Below are 19,718 nucleotides of genomic sequence, written 5' to 3'. Positions count from 1 at the left end.
CGCCTTGATTGTGCTACACTTGCCTCTTGCCGGTAGTGAAAGCTGACAAATAGACTTTCCTCCTCACGGTCACCTGGTCTATGACTTGTGTTTTTCTGTCCCAAGTCTCATTCTGCAACTTAAGTAACTTGCCCAGCTTTCCATAGCGCCCTCAGTCCTTTTTCTGTCACGTTCTACAAACGTACGAACAGCCGAAAAATTACTGTTCGTGTTTGTGTACTAACTCAGTAACCTCCGATGGGAAAGCCGCGCGAGCAACCTTCATGTGTAGGCATGATACGCTTTTCTTTTTCTGGGAAGCATGAGCATTGCAAGTGTCCTACATGCAGATTCTTGCAGTTCGTGTTTATTATACAAAGAAGTGCCCAGTAGGTACGACTTAGTGCCTTAAGTTACTTAATTTTATTGCTGAGCATTGCATTCGGGTCGAAAAAAAAGTCGTGTTGTTGGCTTATTTTACCTGGTCTTTGATTGAGGAATAAGCCTTTCAGCGAATCTTTTCTATGTGCTGCTGCAAAAGCCGACTACCTTCTGTTCCCCTTGCCACCGTTACTCAAGTTGTGGCCAAGTACAAAATAATGTGATGTGTATTTCAGTTTTTAGTACAATGGTATTTTTGTTCTGCCATGTCTTTTTCAATTTGTTCAGCAGTAATGAACATGTCACGCATTTCATATACTTTCGTGCAGATTTATAAGTAAGCTCGTGTTTTTGGTATGGCTGTCAATCAAACAATTTTAGCATTTTATTCTATTTTTCAGGTATTTTGCGTGTCATTGTTTTTTCCATTACCAGTGAGTTTCCCCTTTTTTATAGTTGTCATGACTATGTCATACATGTCGTCCAGTTTTGTGCAATATCTTAGTGCATATATCAGAAGCTCGTCTACATTTCAGTCTTTAGGGCGTTATATAAATATCTTGCTTTTTCATGTGTGTGTATATGAAACGGCCTGCGCGTTTTCTAGCGCTTTCTTTTGTTATTTTACCGTCTGTGAACTTTTGTGTTTAGTACTCTTGTATATGTCATGCACCTTTCACTTTTGCTCATGTTTTGAGCGTGTATCACCCCCCCCCCCCCCAATCACGTTGTAAGAAAAATCTGTTTTCGGAAACGAAGTCAATAAAGCGAGACTAAACATCTGTTGTGTTGGAAGTGGAATTCTGTTTTTTATGTCCAGGCACATGCTGGTATAATATAAGTATGGGCAAGACTGCGTGCGTGCCAACGCATAACCCACGGCGCACCACGCGCCAGCTCGCAAGCATTGCCAATGCGCTGCTTAGCGCGCGCATTGCTTGCGAGCTGTAGTGTTCCTGTATATGCTCCCGCAGGGAGCAGAGTTGCGCATACCTTTTCCGGCGCCGCTCGCACCGCTATTGGCCGAGAGCGAAAAATGACGCCAAATGATCCGCGCCGCTGCGAAACCAACTTTACGGGCGCATCGCCGACTCATGCGAACTCGTCGTTTCCGTCAGTACCATCGCCAGTGCAATCAGTGGACCGTCGATTGTGCGTTCAGAGGAGCAGCTAGAGGCTCTTGCATCTTGAATCTTTTTCTATTTGCAGATTTGCGGCTACTAAATAGTAAGCACTACTAAATAGTAAGTACTACTAAATAGTAATAGTAAATAAATGTAAGCTTTGCTTAAAATGTGCACATTTCAAGATTTGAAATGCGCTAAAATCTGTGTCTGCACCGCATGTATCGAAAACGTGCAGCTGTTGTGAACGATGGTTAGTGATAAATGGCGCTCTGTTAACGGTCACTGACATAACTGCAGGCACGATAGCTTTCTTGGCGACGGTCATTAATCGGCTGGTTTCGGCAGCCAAAATGCGCTAAGTGTCCACCTTACGTGTATGAAGTTTTAAACACTTTTTAAAACATTTCTTGCTTTCTGACCATGATACGACAACCTCATATGCATGCTGAAAATCATTGCACCGCTGTTTGTGGCAACGTACTGCGCGTTTGCGAGCGAACTTTGGAGCTGTTCGAGCCACGGGAGTATTTTATTTTGGGGAATCGAAGGTGGTCCCACCCCATATTTGTACGTTCGTGTGTGTGTTTGTATATGCGTGTTTACATAGGTACATAGAAAGTTTCGGTTGGTTGGAAGCCCACCCCCTCCGGCTGCACGAATGACTCGTTCGAGCGTAGCCTGTATTAACAAGTGCCCTTTGCTAAGCGCCTGCGAACAATTGGCGCTTGTAACTCGCGACCACCAGAGAAAAAGGCGGAACACCGCGCGGCATTTGGCTCCTGCGCGCGCGAGGAGTGGCTTCGCTGCAGAGCTGGATCACGGCGGCGGTACTATGCGCAACTCTGCTCCCTACGGGAGCATATGGGGAACCAGCGCTGGAGTTTCGACAAACATGCAGCGCCGCCCTCTTGGACGCGGCCGGAAGTTTTCAGTAATACAAACAAATAGAAATGGCAGCAAACGTCAACGACACCGCGGTGCGTGAAAGTGAAACCATAGGTGAAACGCGGAAAAAGAAACTTCGAGGCCGGCGGTATTGCTGTGTTTTTAAGTGCCACAACCAAGAAGGCTATGATAGCAGCGTGTCTTTTTACACATTCCCTTCAAAGCCGTACGAGTTAGAGCGGCGGCAACGTTGGATACAAGCTGTTCGACGTGCTGGGTGAGTGTGCTGAATTTTAAAGCGCGACACTTAAACAGGTGGGACTACGCTTGAACTTATATGCTTAATTTGTTCGACAGGCCTGACGGCAAGCCATGGCAGCCGAATGCGAACACCAGAATATGCAGCCGGCACTTCTTCGGCAATGCAAAGAGTAATTGCATGCACCATCCCGCTTACGTGCCAACAATTTTTCCTTCAGCATACCGCTGCACGGTTCCATGCGACCCTTCGGCACCAACAGAGCGTTACCACCGGTAAGGTTTTTTAAAGCAAAACTACGTGTCATCGTTGTGGGTTGTGTTAAATTAGGCATCGAGCGATCGCGCCTCGAGAAAGCCGCTCCGTCAACTTGTTGCCGAGAGGAGCGGAACTTACACGACGCGCGCGTAAGGGCCCGTCGGGCGGTTGGAAATTTGCGCTGTGTTCGGCTACTGTGCCAGTGAGCAGGTGTTTGACAACCATAAAGGCCAAACTGTTCGTTTTATGCTACTCGTCATCCACCGTTCAAGGCCGGCTGATCCCGTTGATAACGCGGACGATCGGACGTCGCCCGGGCCACGAACGATCGCGGCCGCCTTCATTATTTCTTGGGCTATTTCTGCATTGCAGTAGAAACGATGCAAACTGTTGATTTATAGTAAAAGCCTCCATGTACGCTTCGACATCTCAATACACCACTGCTGCTTGGTACGTTCGCATACCCCAGTCGCTTAATTGTACGCAGCCGACGGTTTTGTTTCCGGGCTATCGCGACACCAAACTCCATTTTATAGTTTATTGGTTTCAACGGTGCAAAGACTGTAGCGGCTGACGAGGTGTTAGTTAGCTTTCAAAGTCCAAGAGTCGCCTTCCGACTAATCTTAAACGTCTTCTTCATCAACCTATCACATTAATGTCGCGTTGATGCAGTGGGGGATGTCGTTAAAAACCGTACATACAAGTGCACCGATTCTATGTTTTTTTTTTCTTACCAGATGGGCAGAGCGAGCTCGAGTACGTGCGAAATCACCTACGAATTGCCAGGAGCCATCACAACAAAGTGAAAGGAGGGCAAGTGGAAAACAATGTTGCATTTTGGTTCAGAAATCATAGAAAAATTTACTTTTTCCGTTTACACAGGACAAGGACACTCACAGTTTGGTTGGAGGCTCCAATCAGCAGCAGTTAATTGACTTTTTCCATTTATACAGGACAATGACATTCACAGTTTGGCTGGAGGCTTGTATCAGCAGCAGTCATGCCTTGAACCGCCAAATGGACACAGTAGCCTGGAGCTGGTACGTTCACCGTTTGCTGGAGCTCGATTCATATTCTCTCTCATTTGCGACTTTCAGGTTGAATACAATCTTGAAGAGGAGCACATTGAGGCATTAGACCTTACAGTGCAAAAGGTGTGCCAGAAAGAAGAATCAGCCACACCATGCTTCACAACACCAGCAGGAAATTTGCCATGCCTATTGCACCGTGCCGCAGGACCAGACTCTAGGGTTTGCTTTTTTGGGGGATTCGACACAGTTTCCTTAACACCTGGCGCAGTGAGAGACCTCTGTGGCGTTTCTGACAATGTTTTCTCGCTCCTGTTAAGTCTCCTGCCTCACACGAGAGATAAGGGTACTGATGTCAGCCTTCCGAACAAACTTTTAATATTTCTATTCAAAATGAAGCACGGAGTGCCTTTTAGTGCAATTGCAGTAATTTTTGGCATTCATGAAACAACAGCAGCACGAACGTTTCATGCAGTTCTGGGCACGCTTGCGGGTGCTACAAGAAAGTGGATATATAAGCCACATATGCAAGTGATACGGGATACACGTCCAGAGTGTTTTAAGGTCAACTATCCTGACTGCACACTCATTGTCGATTGCACTGAGGTGCGCACAGAAACACCATCAGAGGTGAGGCAACAACATGTCCTCTACTCCACGTACAAAAGTGGCTTTACATTGAAATTTTTAGTTGCGATTGCCCCCTCTGGCCTCATTGTATTCAAGTCCAAATCCTATGGTGGGCGTTGCTCAGACACACAAATCGTGCTAGAATCAGGATTCCTTGAAATAATTGGTCAGCATGATGTTATTCTTGCTGATAAGGGTTTTCCTGGAATACTAGCAGGTGTAGCAGGTAAAAGTGCCGTACTGATTATGCCACCATTCTCAACTGGCAACCAGCCTTTCTCACCTGCAGAACTGCAAGAAACATACAATGTTGCTCAAGTGCGCGTGCATGTAGAGAGAGTGATACAGCGCATAAAAACTCATGGAATTTTGGAGCACCGTATTCCTGTCAGTTTGATTCCTGCCATGAGTGAGATTTTTCATATGTGCTGCATTTTGGCAAATCTGCAAAGTCCAATAATTCAAAACAACACAAAGTAAGGTGCTTTATTTTCACTGTGATACACAAGCACAGAGTATCAAACATATTTTTGGCATAAGCACTGCTACCACCTTTTACAAAATTGTAATATTTAAAGGCCAACTTCCCCACAGAGATTTTGAAAAATATTCCGGTCATGTATGTTTTTCATCATTTTTGGCAATAATAAAAAGTGGACCAATCCATTCGTGTAAACATGTGTAGACTTATGTGCCCAGCTTGTAAACACAATACTGCTGTTTTGCAGGCAAGCACCATACAGAAACAAATTACTATGCTTTATTTTTAGAACATTAAGCGCAGTATGACACTGAAGAAACTGCTCGTAGCAGTGATATTTTAGCCAGCTAACATAGTAGTGCCCAGGTCACCAGGAAAGCTAGCAGCTTTATCTGCGACTCTGAAATTATAAACTTGGATGAGAAATTGTAAAGCAAGGGGACAGCACTAGGCTGAACAAATTTGCAAACATATCTAAGAAGCTATGGTGCGGCTCTCAACCACCATACACACACAAAAAAAAATGGGAGACATCAATTAAAATTAAAGGAGACGTGATCAGGTCGACGGTGATCAGACCTCTGGTCTGATATAGATGCCTTGAATGGATGGGCCTCAAGGCTACATTCACTACAGGCATCAAAAATGGCTTAAACACTGCAACTGTGAACTAGCCTTAACTGTGCAACAGCAGAGGCTCTCAATAAGGAAATACAGTGCAAGCTTACAGATGCAACTGAAAGAATCACTGCAACTCCTTCAGTGACAGAATGGACATGTAAAAGCCATGGCAGACGTTCGGGATCTTTTTGATGCAGTCTTTCATGTTGCAGTTATAAAGCGACAATAAGCAAAGAAATTGGTGGTAATAAAGCATTGCTGTTCACTTGCAAGTTCCTGAAAGCCAGGCAATTTCAGAGGAAGATTTCAGACTAAAACCAGCTTTTGCCATCAGGTAGCTCAACAGTGTTTAACTCTAGCAACTTCCTTAAAGGGCCAACAAGTGCAAAGAATGTGTCATGAAATGGTGCAAAGGAAAAGACCATGATTTATATTGATAGAAACAAGGATGCTGTACATGTTTTAAGTAGCAATTATAATTTTAAATTGGCACAGAAATCAAAAAACACTTTGTCACTCACTGGAGGTGAAACCTTGATACCAACATACTGTAGGTAATTGAGCTGTTAATAAGTGCAGCATAATTTACAAATCAGCCTTTATATCACACAGACCTAGGGTCTGTATCCAAGCTAGCTGGTACAGTGGAAGATCGAGACAGTAACATGTTTTGGTAAGGCAGGTATGGCAATCACAATGTATTTTCTCATTCTTTCCGCTGTCTGTTTTATATTTGTGCTTTACCTGCCTTAAAATCACAGGCGCTTTAATCTGTGAGTATTACAAGGTAAAAAAGGCATGCATAATGGTACACATGGATGCTTTTGTACACAGGTGAATTTGCATGCAAGTAACCCAAGTTCTGTGGTCCCCCCTATGAGATACAATATGACATCAACTATGCCACAAGTGGGCCAACTCTGCACACTGTAATCTGTAAATCTGCACACTGTAAGTCAGGAAAAACGTGTAATAGAAACTATACTGCATTTCAGTACTAATAAAAAGACCAGTAACCGCGTACACTAGTAGATGGTCACGTGGCAGAGCTCTTATGCAGCTTCATGTGTGTGCCACGTGGTGCGCGAAAGGTCATTTTTCGCGACTTTTAGTAATGGATTAAAAACTAAATTTCCAAATTTAATGAGAAAAACATGGCTTGTTTTAGCCACTATGATAGGGAATCATTCCATCAGCAGGGTTATCTGATTTCATGTGCTGAGCGGCTGTATGTACCTTTAAGAGCAAACTTACTTCCTGCAAGCAGGAATCTGGTCTAACGCATGAGCTGCTTAATGTAGTATGAATAATAAAACGCCTCCAACCGAGGAATGTTTCGAGCAAGGAAGTCTTCATCTCTGTCAACAACTATAGTAATATCTTGCTTGCTTGTATAAACAAAAAAGAAACATTCTGTAGTGTTAGTGACATACATGGCAACCTGAACCTGTGAATAATATGGGTGGCTGCGAGGCAACTGAAGAATTCCATCATGATATGTCACATAGCTAACGTAGCTTTGGCACAGAGCATGATCTATGATTATGTCATCTTTACGACTGTAGGGGCACTTGATTTCAAGCAAAACGACACCACTGGTTGTTTGGAAAAGCCCATCGGGACTTGCACAAAGCCATGGCTGACAGGGGTGAATCACAACGCCAACCTGCAAAGCATATTTTGTAAAGTTAGCAAATAATATGTACAACATGCACGAACACCATATTCAATATGTTTTGTCCAACAGTCATGCTTTCAAATATCAGTAGCAATCACCGTGTGTGCAGCAGTGGCTGTGACAGTTTCAGTATGTGTGAGCCAGCCTCAGTGTACAAGCACTTCGATGAAAATGCATTACGCTGATCTATAAATGTGCTCAGGGGAAAAATAATCAGTTTTACTTTTATTCCAGTAATGCATAGTGGAGAGGGAGATAGAGAGACAAGGGCAACGCTGCCAAGCTCTACTAATGACCCACTCTTGCAGTGTATATTCTTTCAGCTGTGCTGAGTAACGTGCACTTGTGGATGAAATTCAAACTTGCCCTTATCCATTATGAACTCGCTTAGCAGTTCCTATAAAAGCACTACAAAAAACAACTTGATGTCTGTATTAGTAAACTGATAGATTAGTTAGTTGTACAATATTAAAATGCATTATGTGACAACGTAGTTACCACCAGAGCAGCAATTGGCCTCCCTGGTGCAGTATTCGGCCACAACCTCACTGATGATATCTACAATTAATAGCCCTCAGTCCCCAACAGCTGCGGAGCACCTGACCAAGGCGGCGGTCAGACCTGTAACGCAGCAGAGGGTGCTAAGAATCTCTGGGTCCGAACAGGCTGCCAATGGAAACTGACCCTGTCAACCTTTAACAGCCGAACTCTGTCGAGCGAGGCTAGCTTAGCAAAACTCTTTGAGGAACTATCAGACGTTGTTAGGGATATTATCGGCCTTAGCAAAATTAGAAGAACTGTTGAGGCTTATACATTGCTAAATACCGGCCATGTCCTCTGCTATAAAGGTCTCCCTGATAAGAAGCAATATGGGGTAGGATTCCTAATCCACAAGGACATAGCGGGCAACACTGACGAATTCTACAGCATTAACGAGAGGGTAGCACACTTGACATAAAAATTGTAACAGCACCAACACATGCATCCACAATGGACGAGACACAAGCGCTTGTTACTTAGCGGATGCATGCATTGGCGCTGTTACAATTTTTATGTCAAGTATGCACCAACTCACCCAGAAAGAAGTTTTAATGAAGAGGGTAGCAGTAGTCGTAGCAGTAGAGGTATAGATTAAAGGTAGCACAAGCCTACACTCCAGCATCCAGCCACGACGATGAGGAAGTAGATCAGTTTTATGAAGATGTTGAATGAGCGATGAGAAAAGTGTAGACTCGGTATACAGTAGTAATGGGTGACTTCAATGCAAAAGTGGGGGAAAAGCAGGCAGGTGAGCAGGCAATTGGCAACTACGGCGTCGATTCTAGAAACGCTAGAGGAGAGGTGCTGGTAGACTTCGCCGAAAGCAATAAGCTGAGAATAATGAACACCTTTTTCAGGAAACGTAGCAACAAAAAGTGGACCTGGAAAAGCCATAATGGTGAAACAAGAAATGAAATTGATTGCATACTTTCTGCCGATCCCAGCATACTGCAGAATGTAGATGTGATAGGTAGGGTAAAGTGCAATAATCATAGGTTAGTGAGGGCTAGGATTCACCTCAGTTTGAACAGAAAAAAAGAGTACAATCGCTCAAGAAAAAACAGGTCAACTTAGAGGCAGGAAGGGTAAAAGCAGACAAATTTAGGCTGGTACTTGCAAAGAAATATGCTGCCTTAGAACAGAGATGATGATGATGACATAGAGGCAATGAATGAAACCGTAACGAAGCTGGCGCCAGAGGCAGGAATTAAAGTGGGAGGCAAGGCACCAAGGCAACCAATAGGCAAGTTCTCCCAAGTAACAAAGGACCGAATAAAGAAACGACAAAGAATGAAAGTGTCCAACTCAAGAGATCAGATAGAATTCGTGGGACTGTCAAAACTGATCAACAAAACGAAAATAAGTGATATTTGAAATTATAACGTGAGAAAGACTGAAGAAGCCGTAAAAAATGGACACAGCCTGAAATCAGTGAGAAAGAAACTTGGCATAGCACAGACCAAGATGTATGCACTGAAAGATAAGTAGGGTAATATCATCAGCAATCTCGAAGGTATAATGAAAGCAGCGTAAGAATTCTATACTGACCTGTACAGTACCCAGAAGACTCAGGAGTACTCTACTCGAAACAATACTGAACAGTATACAGAAACTCCTATATCTAGAGATGAGGTCAGAAGGGCCTTGCAAGGCATGAAATGCGGAAAAGCGGCAGGAGAAGATGAAATAACAGTCTATTTAATAAAAGATGGAGGAGACATAATGCTTGGAAAAATGGCGGCTCTCAATATGAAGTGTCTATCGACTGCAAGAGTCCCAGAAAACTGGAAGGACCGTAAAAGAGAGAGTGTAAGAGTGGGGTTTAAGGTTAATACGTAGAAGACAAAGATAATGATGAATAGCTGGACAGCGTTATTACAATTGCTAGTAGTTGCAGTGGTGCTGGACGTTTCTGCGCAGGCGCGAGTATGAGCAGGTGCGAGAGAAAATCTGGGGGCCTTTGCTCCTTGAATATGTGAGTCTGCCTAGGCACTACGGAGGAGGTTTCTTAGCGTGTGTTGTATGCGTTTGTCCCCTAGGCATGCCGGCATTAAGAAGTGCGGTCCAGTTTGTTTACGCTCCGCCGCTGGCTGCTGGCACGGTGAGGCAGTGGACACGGACGCCCCATTTGGTGATCGCTGTGTCTGAAGGGGAAAGGTTCTGACTGGTGTTGTATGAGTCATGGTGTTTTTTCGTCAGGACGATAGATTGCATTTTTTACAAGCACTGCTCCAGGAGGGCACATGTAACTGGCAAACGGAGGCCTCAGGAGAGCACCTGAGGTTACAATAAAGCAGGCGGCACAGGTCTCCAGGGCACCCAAGGGGTAGCGGGGGGATCAAAGCTGGAAGCAGGGTGGCCCATGGATAACTCGGCGAGCCCCAACCCACAGACCAGTCTGGGTTCCAGCTTTGATGTCCTCGTTGCCGCTTTGGTGTCCTGGAGGTGCAGCCAATAATGCAAAATAATGGCACGTTGTTTCAATTAGTACAAAAGACGATTGAATAAATGTAATTACGTCCAATCACCAATTTGCGACGCTAAGTTCAGCACTACCACACCCCGCAACTTCTGCCGGCATGCCTAGGGACAAACATAGAACACGCGCTAAGAAACTCCTCCGTAGTGCCTAGGCAGAGTCGCATTTTCAAGAAGCAAAAGTCCCCGCATTTCCTCTCTTGTAACCGCTCTTACTCGCACATGCGTGCAAACATCCGTCATCTGCGCAAGTGCCACGCCCCGCTATACCTACGAGCAATTGTAAATATGCAGCCGAGCAAGGGAACAAGAGTTCAGGTTCGCCATTCAGCCTCTACAGTCTGTGAAGGAGTACGTTTACCTAGGTCAACTAATCACAGGGAACCCTAACCATGAGAAGGAAATTCACAGAATAAAAATGGGTTGGATCGCATACAGCAGACATCATGAGCTCCTGACTGGGAGCTTACTGTTATCACTGAAAAGAAAAGTATACAATCAGCACATTTTACCGGTGCTGACATATGGGGCAGAGACATGGAGACTGACAAAGAAGCTTGAGAACAAGGTAAGCAACGCGCAAAGAGCGATGCAATGAAGAATGCTAGGCATAACTTTAAGAGACAGAAAGAGATTGGTTTGGATCAGAGAGGAAATAGGTATAGACAATATTCTAATAGACATTAAGAGAAAAAAATGGCGCTGGGCAGGTCACGTAATGCGCAGATTAGATAACCGTTGGACCATTAGGGTGACAGAATAGGTCCCAAGAGAAGGGAAGCGCAGTAGTAGGGGACGGTAGAAGACTAGGTGGTGCGACGAAATTTGGAAATTTGCAGGTGCTAGTAGGAATCTGTTGGCGCAGGACAGAGGTAATTGGAGATCGCAGGGAGAGGCTTTCGGCCTGCTGTGGACATAAAGTAGGCTGATGATGATGATGAACGTTGTTACAAACCTGGGTTACTTTGGCACCAATTTTTTTCTCGAATGTTGCCCTTGCTGTTGGTTCCATAGCAGTACCTTCAGAAAAGTAGAAAAAAAAAAAATGCAGATGCTATGTGCACAAGCTTCCATCGCACGAGTTCAATGTAGAAATACTTGGAGAGCCTCATGCTCATTAATGATATCATGGATTTTGCTCTGAAATCCTTCCATAAATCACTTGTCAGTAGCAGTGTTGAACATTTTTAGTGTGCTAAGCAGTTATGAGTGTATCCCATTTACATCATGGCCCCTGGTAACATCAAACTTGGAAGTGTCAGAAGTGAAAAGGAAGAAAAGGTTCATGAATTTTCGTTGGCTCGAACAAAGAACCTCATGACTGCCAAGCAGGTCAACACAGCTAGTTGGGCGAGTTGAGAATTGCAATCGTGCATGTTCATGTGCTTACCAGACATTACAGAAGAGATGACGAGACACGCGTAACACACCAGCTGTGCGCATCTCATTCTTTCTTTTGTCGTCTACTAAGCACATCTACACACTAGCAAAACTCTGAAACAAGTGCCCTACCAGTACACCACAGCTACTTTTCATTCCAGGTGAAATACAATTATACAGACAGGACTGAAGGAATACTACATGATACACAAGCATTGGCTTACAACTCAAAATTTGATGAAAACCCAGTGGAGTACAGTGCATGCACAAGGCCAGCCATAATCACTCTTGCGAACATGGTAATCAAACACTACATGCAAAGCCAGCATCAGATATACAAGAAAAATAATTCGCAAAAACTGTGTATTGCGCATGCCCAAAGGGCCATATCTGCTTCTCAAGACTTTATTTTTCTGTCAGTGAAACGATGGCATGCTAACACGGACATCCAAGCCCCAACCCAAGCATTGCTGCCACTTCAACCTCTAGTTGCTTCTTTTCCTTAGCACGCCCGAGTAATGAACATATTTTAATTCACTACAGCAGCCACATGCCTTGTGGTGCACTGATAATCGGCCCCACCAGCAGAGAAATGCGACATTGCATGCCTCCTTAGCTGGTATTCAGGACAATGACCTGGCTAATGAATGTCACCATGATGTTCCATGTATGACTGTATCTTGGTGTATATATATTGTTGTTTGTGTACTGCACTATCATCAATTGTTGCTTTCATGCTGCCAGTATGCAGCACGAAAAATAAAACAATTTCTTGAAGCCAACGTCTCCGTGTGTGAATACAACAGACACCAATATGTTGGTTGCCTAGATGCTTACAGGCTCACAGGGTGTATGTAGGCACATGGCATTCAAGTTCAAATACCTGCACAAGAATCTACGGCTGTCATAATCCTTGCTGTATGTTCCCTTGTTAAAATGTGCATTTCTAGAGGAACTGTTCCTCACTCATGCACTTATCGGAACACAGAGCTACAAATTTTACTGTCACTGATAACCTTATCCACGTTGCAGGAGTATTCAAGCAAAGACCAATCTTTAGCAGTGCATATGTAAACATTTGTTCAGTTGCATGATTGAGGTGTTCCTAAGTGATGTAAAGTGGTATATTACAGTGGATTAAGTGCTTAGTGCCGTCACTGGCTCAGGGCTGCTGCTTTAAACCAAAATTTATTAATTTCTATTACATGTCTTAAGTCCATCAAGTCATTTATAAAAAAAATTGGGTGCCTACCATACATCAGCGCCGGAACAAGTGGTGTTTTGGAGTTCTGCAGCTGCTCGGCCAGGGACTCGAAGGCCTTTTGCCTAGTCAGGATGCGGTGTGCAATGGAGCTGGATATCCTTACCGACCTTTCTTTGTGCCAACTGCAACACAAAAAGGATCAGTTAAATTTCATGGCCAGTAATAAAACGTAGGGCACATTCTGAAAGCATGCATCCATGCATGCACCAAGAAAGAGTATAGTGTACTACATGTTCTCATGCAGCAGAAAAGGTAAGAAAAGGAAAACATGCGAAATTTCAGAAATGTGCAGTGCTTTGCTACAAACCGGGGGCATTTTCCCTGCATTATAGTTTCAGCAGCTGTCGCGGTTGCCTGGGAGCCTGTACATGCCACTTTTGTGGCAATAAATTGCTGCTCAATTGCAGTAAGTGAGGCACACTGTCCTGCTGTATAGTGAGGTAGACTACATTCCCAGATCAACACCTCTTCTACAGATAATACGTCAGCATGGAGTGCTGCCTTTGAAATAAGGTCTTCTAAGACGTCTTGCACGTCTCGTTCATTTCGCCCTTGCTCCTCACTTATCAAAGCTGAATTCATTACACAGTTTATGTCGGGGAAATGGTGCAGAACATAGGATGGTGGTTCTTCTTTTGGGCACTTGCCACCAACATACAGGGGCTTGTACTCTGCAAGAGATAACAGCTGTGAACTACATGTTCAATAAACTAAAAGCAAAGAAATTGCAGTGACGACAGCTGCAGATGCAAAAGTATGATCAGTATTTAGTGCAACAATATAAAACATGATTGTGATTGAGTACAGACATAGCCAAACTTGTGCTAGGCATACACACATACCGACTCCATGCTCAGAAAATGCATGCTAATTAGATATGGCACTGTTGCATTGTCAATGCAGGGGCGTCCCTACGCAAGCGACAGGACCAACAGCTTAGTGCTGCTGACCCCCCCCCCCCCCTTCCTGCATACCCACACATACACAAGCTTCCACATGCACATAGCTTCCTTCCACATATGCTTAACATCAGCATGCCCAAAACCAGCTAGACACCACTTTGACCACGTTAATGTCGACTTGTCAAACAGGCATATAAATACGAATATGAAATCGTGTTTCCAAAAGGCTTTCAATTTCCGCTGTACCGAGAACCAGTAGTTCTCCAAGCCACATCTTTGCAAGACAGAATGTACAGTGTACCTCCAAAAAGCTCTTCGATGGACTCCCTTCGAGAAGTGTCCGGCTTAGAGGACGGCCGACCCCACCCTTGAGGGCGATCAGTCGAAGACGGCGCGTCGGCCTCGTTGACAAACAGGACGACGGCAGCTACATGTTTGCAACCGCCACCAAGGCCGGCCTTGCACGTGCACTGCGCACCCAGTATTCGCCGCTGCGATGACAGCTGCCGACGCAAAAATATGATTTTTTAGTCAAACAACTGAAAACGTGATTCTTACCGCGCACGGACATAGCGAAATTTGCGCTAGGCATACACGAGATAAGCAGCGCTCGAAATTGTTTAGTTTGTGAGGCTTCGCTACGCCGCATAAAACTTAAAATTAATAAGGATATGAAGTCCGTAAACGCTGGTCAAACTACGCAAGACACCTATCTTCGCGGTCATGGTGAAATAAGAAAAAGCTTAACGAATATGCACGCTTACCTGAATGTTGACGTCGTACGTAGCTTGACGCACTTGCGAGTGACATTTCGCCGCCACTTGTGAATCGCCATCAAAGCGTTCCAGGGTCTCCTCGACGTCGTAAGCGTACTTCGCAGCGCACAACTTTCGGCCCTTCTCAAGCGCACTAGCACGGAAATATTCGTCGATCCCGGCCACTTTTCTAAAACCGTAGCGCAGCACTACGGGTGCCATGCTGCAGCCGCGGAGGTGGCGTCGTAGTTTTTGAAACTTGTGAAAATGTTGCAACGCACCACATGATTATGGCTTCTAGCGCGAAGTGAAACACGGACACAGAAAGGAGCAGACAGGACGAGCGCTAACTCTCAACTAAATATTTATTGAAACGAAGAACATATATAGGTGATTGCAAAAACCGTAGCAAAAGAACATGACAAGGTAAAAGGCATCAGTTTAATATATCAGGAGGTATAGAAGTCAAAGAAACAAAAATTACTACAGATTAGTACATGTATTGCGAAGGTACTGAAATTCGCAATCTAACAGAGACAACGAAGCATGACTGACGCAAGTGTCTCCTAATCTTTTTATGTGGAATGCCTCGATAATTTCCCGCGTGGTTTGGCATCTGTGTTTAGAAAGAATTTTTGTGTCTTCAAAGAAAGGTTTGCAACCACACTCGAAACAATGTGCCGCTAAATGTGACGCATTGGGGTTGTTTAGTGAATGTTTGTGTTCTTTTAGTCTGATGTTAATGCACCTGCCACTCTGTCCAATGTAAGCTTTCCCACACTCGAGTGGAATCTGGTAAACTATACCCGTGTTGCAAGGCACTAAAGGGGACACATGTTTTACTCCGCAATCATCTTTTCTTTTTTTGCCTTCCTGTTCAAGTCTCCTATTTATCAAAGGGCACATGTTAGACAACTTGCGTGGGGCCGAGAAAACGGTACTGACGTCATACCTATTTGCCACATTCCTTAAACCATGGGATAATCTATGTATGTAGGGTACTACAGCAAACTTTGTTTCTTTTTTCTGTTTTTCTTGTTTTTTACCGGGGCTTTTTACCCATTTTACAAGTTTTTCGCAGGTTAGTGATAATAGATGCACTGGATAGCTAGCTTTTTTAAGCCTTTCTATCTGCTGTGAAAAACTTTGTTGCATATTGTGCGGACATGACTTAGTAATGGCAGACCTAAGAGTTGAATAAGCTATCCCCCGTTTAACAAGTTTAGAATGGCAAGAAGAATATTCTAGCAATGGCTTCTTGGCCCTAGGCGAATAATGCCAACAGACATGCTCATCCTGAAACGTTAAGCACAGATCTAGAAACTGTAAATTGTTGTCCTGGATAATCTCTAGCGTGAAACCTAGGCCCCCACCACATTCCCGAAAAACTTTTAAGATATCCGTAGCTTTCTTAGTGTAGTTATCGCGAGAACAAAATACCAGATAGTCGTCTACGTATCTAAACGCATGCACCGCCAATTCCTTAAGATTGTTTTGTAGTTTTCTATTAACGCGACTTAGATAAATGTCACTCAAAACTGGCGCAACTTTAGAACCAATACAAACTCCCGATTTTTGTACATACATAGAACTACCCCATTTTACAACGGTATTCCCTAAGTAAAAGAACAAAAGTTCTAAAAAAGATTCCACGGGCATCCCACAGTCCTGAGTAAACCGGAACTCATCATTGTAGAGCGTCAGTGCTTCTTTAACACTACACAGTAGTTCCGATTGCGGAAGCGAATAAAAAAGGTCTTTAACATCAACACTGATCGCTGAGCATTTACCTGGATTATTTTCTGTTAGGAAGGCTACAATTTCTTCCGAATGTCTTATCAGGAAGGGGTCATTAAGACGAACTGAAGACAATACATTATGCAAAAAAGTTGAGACTGTGTACTGCCACGTTCCTTTTTCAGAAATAATGGCTCGAAAAGGAACTTCCGGCTTATGTGTCTTAGCACTAAAAAATATGTCGAGGTGCAGTCCCTTGGTATGTTTAACTCCCGACGCGAGGCGCTCCAGACCAAATTTCTCAAGCAAATCAATTGCAGTTTTTTTTCACTTTCTTTAAATTGGTAATTTTTGGAACAAAATTTTTGTCAATAGCGGTTTTAGCTTTTTGTGCGTACAATTCTTGAGGAACAACAACAAAGAAACCTTCTTTGTCCGCAGTAACCAACCTAAGCTCATGCTTGACGAAAAAACGCGACACACCAGTTAGGTTGTCTGACTTACTGGACTGAGGTACAGTCCTCGCGATCACATCAACGCACTCAGTCACACACCTTGGTCGAAAGTCTTCAGTGACCCAACGAGAAATGGATCTAGACAAGCTGACCTTTTCCGGAGGTGACAGTTCAAGCTCACAGGCAAACTTTGGTCCCTTGCGCAGAGTGCTTTCGATGTTAGCTGGGAGTTGTTTACCGCCGAGCACAAGCACTTTTCCTTGGTCCCGCGTAGTCTTATCCTTCTTCGGTAACGAAAGACGAGCATGGGCCCATAGGAATTCCGTGGCCTGCTCTGCGATCCTAATCCATTCCCGAAAACATCGTCGTTGTCCTTCCGCAGATGGGGCTTTGCCGCACAAAACCAGTAGCCTGTCCCTGAAGAAACGGACCTGGCGCCAGGTCCGTTTCTTCAGGGACAGGCTACTGGTTTTGTGCGGCAAAGCCCCATCTGCGGAAGGACAACGACGATGTTTTCGGGAATGGATTAGGATCGCAGAGCAGGCCACGGAATTCCTATGGGCCCATGCTCGTCTTTCGTTACCGAAGAAGGATAAGACTACGCGGGACCAAGGAAAAGTGCTTGTGCTCGGCGGTAAACAACTCCCAGCTAACATCGAAAGCACTCTGCGCAAGGGACCAAAGTTTGCCTGTGAGCTTGAACTGTCACCTCCGGAAAAGGTCAGCTTGTCTAGATCCATTTCTCGTTGGGTCACTGAAGACTTTCGACCAAGGTGTGTGACTGAGTGCGTTGATGTGATCGCGAGGACTGTACCTCAGTCCAGTAAGTCAGACAACCTAACTGGTGTGTCGCGTTTTTTCGTCAAGCATGAGCTTAGGTTGGTTACTGCGGACAAAGAAGGTTTCTTTGTTGTTGTTCCTCAAGAATTGTACGCACAAAAAGCTAAAACCGCTATTGACAAAAATTTTGTTCCAAAAATTACCAATTTAAAGAAAGTGAAAAAAACTGCAATTGATTTGCTTGAGAAATTTGGTCTGGAGCGCCTCGCGTCGGGAGTTAAACATACCAAGGGACTGCACCTCGACATATTTTTTAGTGCTAAGACACATAAGCCGGAAGTTCCTTTTCGAGCCATTATTTCTGAAAAAGGAACGTGGCAGTACACAGTCTCAACTTTTTTGCATAATGTATTGTCTTCAGTTCGTCTTAATGACCCCTTCCTGATAAGACATTCGGAAGAAATTGTAGCCTTCCTAACAGAAAATAATCCAGGTAAATGCTCAGCGATCAGTGTTGATGTTAAAGACCTTTTTTATTCGCTTCCGCAATCGGAACTACTGTGTAGTGTTAAAGAAGCACTGACGCTCTACAATGATGAGTTCCGGTTTACTCAGGACTGTGGGATGCCCGTGGAATCTTTTTTAGAACTTTTGTTCTTTTACTTAGGGAATACCGTTGTAAAATGGGGTAGTTCTATGTATGTACAAAAATCGGGAGTTTGTATTGGTTCTAAAGTTGCGCCAGTTTTGAGTGACATTTATCTAAGTCGCGTTAATAGAAAACTACAAAACAATCTTAAGGAATTGGCGGTGCATGCGTTTAGATACGTAGACGACTATCTGGTATTTTGTTCTCGCGATAACTACACTAAGAAAGCTACGGATATCTTAAAAGTTTTTCGGGAATGTGGTGGGGGCCTAGGTTTCACGCTAGAGATTATCCAGGACAACAATTTACAGTTTCTAGATCTGTGCTTAACGTTTCAGGATGAGCATGTCTGTTGGCATTATTCGCCTAGGGCCAAGAAGCCATTGCTAGAATATTCTTCTTGCCATTCTAAACTTGTTAAACGGGGGATAGCTTATTCAACTCTTAGGTCTGCCATTACTAAGTCATGTCCGCACAATATGCAACAAAGTTTTTCACAGCAGATAGAAAGGCTTAAAAAAGCTAGCTATCCAGTGCATCTATTATCACTAACCTGCGAAAAACTTGTAAAATGGGTAAAAAGCCCCGGTAAAAAACAAAAAAAACAGAAAAAAGAAACAAAGTTTGCTGTAGTACCCTACATACATAGATTATCCCATGGTTTAAGGAATGTGGCAAATAGGTATGACATCAGTACCGTTTTCTCGGCCCCACGCAAGTTGTCTAACATGTGCCCTTTGATAAATAGGAGACTTGAACAGGAAGGCAAAATAAGAAAAGATGATTGCGGAGTAAAACATGTGTCCCCTTTAGTGCCTTGCAACACGGGTATAGTTTACCAGATTCCACTCGAGTGTGGGAAAGCTTACATTGGACAGAGTGGCAGGTGCATTAACATCAGACTAAAAGAACACAAACATTCACTAAACAACCCCAATGCGTCACATTTAGCGGCACATTGTTTCGAGTGTGGTTGCAAACCTTTCTTTGAAGACACAAAAATTCTTTCTAAACACAGATGCCAAACCACGCGGGAAATTATCGAGGCATTCCACATAAAAAGATTAGGAGACACTTGCGTCAGTCATGCTTCGTTGTCTCTGTTAGATTGCGAATTTCAGTACCTTCGCAATACATGTACTAATCTGTAGTAATTTTTGTTTCTTTGACTTCTATACCTCCTGATATATTAAACTGATGCCTTTTACCTTGTCATGTTCTTTTGCTACGGTTTTTGCAATCACCTATATATGTTCTTCGTTTCAATAAATATTTAGTTGAGAGTTAGCGCTCGTCCTGTCTGCTCCTTTCTGTGTCCGTGTTTCACTTCGCGCTAGAAGCCATAATCATGTTACCGTACCAACTCGCCCAACTGTCTATCCTATTGCAACGCACCACGACACAACAACAGAAACAAGCGACAAAAACGTGCTCGCGGTGAGGCCCACAAC

The 19,718-nt window shown here is 43.9% G+C and overlaps 2 protein-coding genes across 2 annotated transcripts; one reads left to right on the top strand and one right to left on the bottom strand.

Moving 5' to 3' along the window:
• Positions 1-3,567: 3,567 nt before the first annotated feature.
• On the top strand, positions 3,568-5,027 carry LOC126534738 (uncharacterized). Its single transcript, XM_055072961.2, has 2 exons — positions 3,568-3,582; positions 3,843-5,027. The coding sequence occupies exons 1-2, from the start codon at positions 3,568-3,570 to the stop codon at positions 5,025-5,027; spliced, it is 1,200 nt and encodes a 399-aa protein (XP_054928936.1).
• Positions 5,008-14,921, bottom strand: LOC140212968 (uncharacterized). Its single transcript, XM_072284087.1, has 5 exons — positions 14,656-14,921; positions 14,138-14,394; positions 12,978-13,111; positions 11,301-11,365; positions 5,008-7,315 (listed from the first exon to the last, which is right to left on the bottom strand). Exons 1-5 carry the CDS (start codon positions 14,866-14,868, stop codon positions 6,926-6,928), a joined length of 1,059 nt encoding a protein of 352 aa, XP_072140188.1. The 5' UTR covers positions 14,869-14,921; the 3' UTR covers positions 5,008-6,925.
• Between the last annotated feature and the right edge of the window lie 4,797 nt (positions 14,922-19,718).

This window comes from Dermacentor andersoni, chromosome 8 (genome assembly GCF_023375885.2).
Source record: "Dermacentor andersoni chromosome 8, qqDerAnde1_hic_scaffold, whole genome shotgun sequence".
In the NCBI taxonomy this organism is placed as follows: Eukaryota; Metazoa; Arthropoda; class Arachnida; order Ixodida; family Ixodidae; genus Dermacentor; species Dermacentor andersoni.
The sequence above is the reverse complement of the archived record's forward strand: the minus strand, read 5'-3'. Positions and strand labels throughout refer to the sequence as shown.